The sequence below is a fragment of the Choristoneura fumiferana genome, chromosome 2 (assembly GCF_025370935.1).
Source record: "Choristoneura fumiferana chromosome 2, NRCan_CFum_1, whole genome shotgun sequence".
In the NCBI taxonomy this organism is placed as follows: domain Eukaryota; kingdom Metazoa; phylum Arthropoda; class Insecta; order Lepidoptera; family Tortricidae; genus Choristoneura; species Choristoneura fumiferana.
Window position 1 is genome coordinate 3,152 of NC_133473.1, and position 5,524 is coordinate 8,675.

The 5,524-nt window shown below is 42.8% G+C and overlaps 1 protein-coding gene across 1 annotated transcript; it reads right to left on the minus strand.

Annotated features, from left to right (window-relative positions):
- Positions 1 to 774: 774 nt before the first annotated feature.
- Positions 775 to 2,083, minus strand: LOC141445393 (E3 ubiquitin-protein ligase TRIM9-like). The gene is made up of 2 exons (XM_074111233.1): positions 1,067 to 2,083; positions 775 to 966 (listed from the first exon to the last, which is right to left on the minus strand). Exons 1-2 carry the CDS (start codon positions 1,742 to 1,744, stop codon positions 775 to 777), a joined length of 870 nt encoding a protein of 289 aa, XP_073967334.1. The 5' UTR covers positions 1,745 to 2,083.
- Between the last annotated feature and the right edge of the window lie 3,441 nt (positions 2,084 to 5,524).

The window sequence follows — 5,524 nt, forward strand, 5'->3', positions numbered from 1 at the left end:
ACATAGGATACCTTTTATTCCGGTAGAGGGCGCCACCGCGCGATAACCTAGATCCGCGCAGACGAAGTCGCGGGCTTAAGCTAGTTAGTAATATGTGCATTAAAACCTCCTGCACATTTCAAAAACATACTGGCTGAATGAACTTTCCGCTTTCTCCCCGCGCGGCGGCGCCACCAAGAGGCACGCAAATTTGACAGCTCAAAATGTATGCCAGCCAGCGCACACTCTTTTAAATTATTTATAAAAAACTGTGAAAGTGCTGTGCTGTGTGTCTCAAATGTGTCCCTAGGACTGAGGAATAGAGCCAGAACAAACTGTAAGTGAAACCTATATCTTGCCTAATTCGGTTTTGCTAATTATTTCAATATTCAAATGTCGTAGTTCAAACAGGAGGTACTCTAAAAAAAATTGTTTTTGAATTTTTTATTGTACCATTTCGTCGGCATAGTTTACATATATATTCGTGCAAAATTACAGCTTTCTAGCATTGATAGCACAGACAGACATGGCGAAACTATAAGGGTTCCGGTTTTGCCATTTTGGCTCCGGAACCCTAAAAAGGAGCAATGGATTGACGAGATTTCTGGCATAGACATAGTTTATGGGCCAGAGACTGACATAGGCTACTTTTTACCCCAGAAAAATGCAGTTCCCTAGGGAGCAAAAGCTGCGGGCAAAAGCTAGTACACATAAACAGTAAACAGATATAAAAAAGTGAGACACTAATGTAGTAATTCCATTACAGGGCACCGGTCTCCTCTCAAAATGAGAGGTTTAGGGCCGTAGTTTCCAATGCAGCCCCAATGTGGATTGAGAACTTCGGGAAGTACAAGATAACACCACTTGGAATGTCAACATTGTTATACTTACATTCATTTGTTCACCAGTTCCTTTTACTACTTGAATATATTCTGTCATGGCTTTGGCTTGTTCAGATAGTTGCTGTAGTGATTGTGATAGTTCAGTCTGAAACAATAGTCATTTGTACTTAATAACTGTCCAGATACTTCAGATGCATCATGCTGATTATTTGACTCTTAAAATCATTAAGTGGAACATTACATACCTTATGTGCACGAGCTGCGCTTGATAAAGGTTGTGTAACATGTGAAGAATGCCTTTCATTTACACATCGCTGGCATATAGGGACTAGGCAAGTATTACAGTACAGGACAGGCGGGGATCCATGGTCAGTGCATGTTGTGCCAAGGGTCCTTAGTTCATGCTGCGCAAGAGGCCCACGGATAGGATGCCAAGCATCTCTGCAACCCGCACAGTAACGCACTGAGCATTGCTCGCACCTCACTATGGCTGCTCGCCTCTCACCTTCACACATCTGACAAGCTTCTTCGGCGGGTGGTGCGCCAGTAACGCCTCCAAAGCGTTCAACAATAGTCCGCATAACGCGGAACGGTGGCAGGCCCTCTGCTCCATTGTCGTCTAAGTACACTTGCTTGGTGCATACAGGGCATGTCAAACTGAAAGCTGCGTTGTGATATGCGGTAGCGGCAGGTGTGCCAGCATAGCTGTTAGGCCGCGAGCCGCAAACCACGCCGCTGTCCGTTTCGCTGGACACCGAAGCCTTGTCCGCCTCCTGGTAGTCCGTGGCCGCGGCGCCATCGGCTTCGTGCACCGGGCTCTGCAGGCCAACCGCACACACGCGACAAAGGGCATGTCCGCATGGCAGTAGCACTGGCTCTCTGTAAAATTCCTTACAGACGAAGCATCGTAATTCCTCTTCCATTGTTAGTCCACGTAATTAAAAATGCACGTTACTATAATCCCATTGACGTGTTGTATTACTGGTTCGTTAACTATCTAGAACTTTTTCTAGTGTTACAAAATAGCAGCAATAAAAACCAGGGTCACTGGTAATAGCCGTTCCACTCATGGATATAATCATATTGCCCAGCACTTTCCGTTTCGTTTCGTGTGTCACTTATATATGTAATGCGATATTTTGAAATACTTATAGCCGACGTTTTATACTGGATTTAGTTTCAAAGTAAAAATGCAATGTTTCAGTAAATATAAAAATAAACAATAACTCCATCACCACCAAAAAGTACAACGCATGTACAACGAGAGACTGATTGGATTTGACTGACTGACTGAATGATTGAATGCGAATGATGAGATGAATGAAACGAATGAAATAAAATTGAACAAGAAAGTAGAGGTGGGTAAATCCGGATCTGAAGATTCAAAAAGAGTCAGATCCTCAAGCGGATCCGAATCCCTTAATGACTCCTTTCAAATCTTATTGACTCCGGAGTTACTAACTCCGACTGGATCGAGCGGCTCGCCTCGCTCGTGATCGCCGTCACGCTCACTCACACTGACTCGCTCCGTCCGCCTGCTTTCGCTCTCGCTCGGCTCGGATCGGATCGGCAGGGCTACTACGAAACTCGAAGTTCGTATCGTACCGTCCCTCTCGCTCTCGTATTAAATAGTATAAGTGTCAGAGGGACCGCACGACACGAACTTTGATTTTGGAGTTTCGTAGTAGCCCTGCGGATCGGATCTTGAACTTGGATCTTATTATCTATGTTTGGTTGGTCGGTTCGGTTCGGTTCGGTTCGTAGTAGCCCTGCGGATCGGATCTTGGACTTGTTTATCTATGTTTGGTTGGTCGGTTCGGTTCGGTACTCGGACTTGGACTAACGAACAAATCTTTCTCTCTCTCACGAATCTGTACTGTACTTCAGTTCAGTCAGCGGGTGGGGCACCGCAGTACCGTACCGACACCGACCGACCGAACCGAGCCGGAGCGGATCGGCCATAGATAAATTAATAATCGCTCGAAAGACCCGGAGTCAATAAAGGAGTCGGATTCAATAAGCGGATTCGGTACCGACACCGGAGCTGGATCTAGTGAGTCAGATCACTTCGCGGAGTTGAGATTACCCATGTCTACAAGAAAGGTGAAAAAACAAGGAAAAATGTAAAACTCTACTATAGACTACGATAAAACATATCGATGGTGGAAGTCTCAATTGACGTAAGGGACAAAATGCTACTTTTCAGGAGAGCGAAAAGAAGTTTTTGGTAATTTTCAAACCCTCACAGCATTGTTAATGTTTAACTTAGCAGGACGTTATAATTACGTAAAATCTTGAATTTTCTTGCTTTCAACGTGAAACTATAGACATTTTCGTAAAAAGCTTAATAAGAAAATTGCTGTCCCTTACGCCCTTGACATACGGGTGTTATAGCCCCTTACACTCATAAACCGTAAATAAATAAATAATGTAGTAACCGATTTTTGGTCTTATAGGACATCATATATTTTATTTGCTACATATTTGGACGTAAGTTCCAGTAATAAAATTAAAAAAAATAGTGAATTAACTCAAAGAACCACTTTAATTATTTAAAATAACGCGCAAAAGCCGTATTTTTTTGCACGTCCCCTTAAAAAATATGTAATTTGTAACATTTTCTTAAGTTTTAGTTTTAGTTTTAGTTTTTTGCGAGGCATATTAGGACATCCAAGGATGTCGTTCCCTTCCAAACACCGGGTGTTTATAGGTTGATTGTAGTTGTGGTAGTTCCTATATCGGACAGACGAAAAGAACAATAGCTGAGAGGGTCAAGGAACACATTGCAGCTGTTAAAAATCGCCAGGTAAACAAGTCAGCCATAGCCGAGCATTTGTTGGAGTCAGGGCCAAACCACTGGATTGAGCTTCACAATCCCAAAATTCTGTCCACGGAACGTCATTTTTACTCAAGAATGGTACGTGTCGCGGTTGAAATAAAAAAGCATAAGAATTTCAACCGGGACGATGGGTATAAGCTTTCATCTTCGTGGAATCCTGTTATTAATAAGTGTCGGCGTCGGGATGAATGTTCGGAGGGACGATCGGACGTTGTTAGTGTTGTGTGTCGGTGTGATAGGGTGACTAATAAAAGTGACCAAGTGCGGGTAGTTCGTGATACGAGTGCCGGCACTACTAGTGATCAAGTGCGGGTAGTTCGAAGAACTCCCCGCCCGCACCCCCCGCAACCCGCACTTGGTGATTTTTATTTGTCACCCCATCACACCGACTCACAACACTCATCCCGACGTCGACACTTATTAATAACAGGATTCCACGAAGATGAAAGCTTATATCCATTGTCCCGGTTGACATTTTTATGCTTTTTTATTTCAACTGCTTCACGTACCATTCTTGAGTAGAAATGACGTTCCGTGGACAGAATTTTGGGATTGTGAAGCTCAATCCAGTGGTTTGGTCCTGACAAGGAAGATATTGCAGCTGTTTAAAATCGCCAAGTAAATATGTGTTTATCCCGGAAAATAGCATAGTTCCGGCAGGATAGCGATAAACGAACTGATGATGTTGTTGATGACGATGATGATGAACTGATTTTTCACTACCACCACTGGCGTACTAACGCTGCTTGCTTGCATTATTGCTTACATGCTTGCTTGCTTGCTTGCATGCTTGCTTGCATGTTTGATTGCATGCTTGCTTGTACTATTTGTTGCACATTTGGGAGTATTCTTGCTTGATTTGTTGTTTGCATGCGTGCTTGCCTTCTGGCTTCACGCTTGCTTGCATGCATGCTTGCACTATTTATGCTTCCTCCAACACACTGCTTGCAGCTGTGAGGGAGTGGGACGCCAGCCCGCTTCATGAGCGCTGGAGGAGATACCATAGACCGGTCATCGCGGGATCGGGGTAGCCCGCGATGTTCATCTAACCCAGGCCGATAAAATTGCATGTTTGTTGAGTTGATTGACAAAATTACATGCTCACTTGCAAGCTTGCTTAGGTGGTTGCTTACATGCTTGCTTGCTTGCTTGCTTGCTTGCATGCTTGCTTGCATGCTTTCTTGCATGCTTGCTTGCACTATTTCTTGCACATTTGGGAGTATGCTTGCTTGAGTTGTTGTTTCAATCACTACAAGTTTTAAAAACCATCTGTTTTGATGCCTCCTACGACCTAACATTAACAATGTATTTTAATTAACTAAAAGAAGCAAGCAAGGTATTTTACTTTAAGTGCCCCTTACACCCATAAAGTAACCTCAATTTTTAAAATGTCTGTTTGTTACTGTCCCTTACGACCAACAATTTACTCTAGTTTTAGCTTTTGATGTCCCTTACGCCCATAAAAGTATTTCTTATTTTATAAATTGCTGTTTTTTAATGTCCCTTACGACGTTCCGATTATACCATTTTTAACTCTCAACATACATAATTAATTATACAGGCCAATTATTATTATATATGCATCATCATCTCGGCCTATATACGTCCCACTGCTGGGCACAGGCTTCCTTTATTAAGATCTGTCAGACAGCTGTCAGGATAGCTTAAAATAAACAAAGTAGCTAAAAGAAATTTACCTCAACATCCTTGACTGAAATTCCATTTCGGAAATGTTAGCTCGACGTCAAGCCATTAGGGGATCCATCAACTTAATCTTCTTTTCTTTTGTTTTTCTTTTGGCATCTTATAAAAAAATACGCGCGTTGACAAAGAACAAACGTAGGCAATCAAATACGTCCTCCGT

Bases quoted from the DNA above. Each gene is read 5' to 3' on its own strand.
- LOC141445393 (XM_074111233.1), bottom strand. From the start codon at position 1,744: ATGGAAGAGGAATTACGATGCTTCGTCTGTAAGGAATTTTACAGAGAG. The intron at 967-1,066 runs GTATGTAATGTT...CTATTGTTTCAG, and splicing joins GCGCAGCTCGTGCACATAAG to ACTGAACTATCACAATCACT.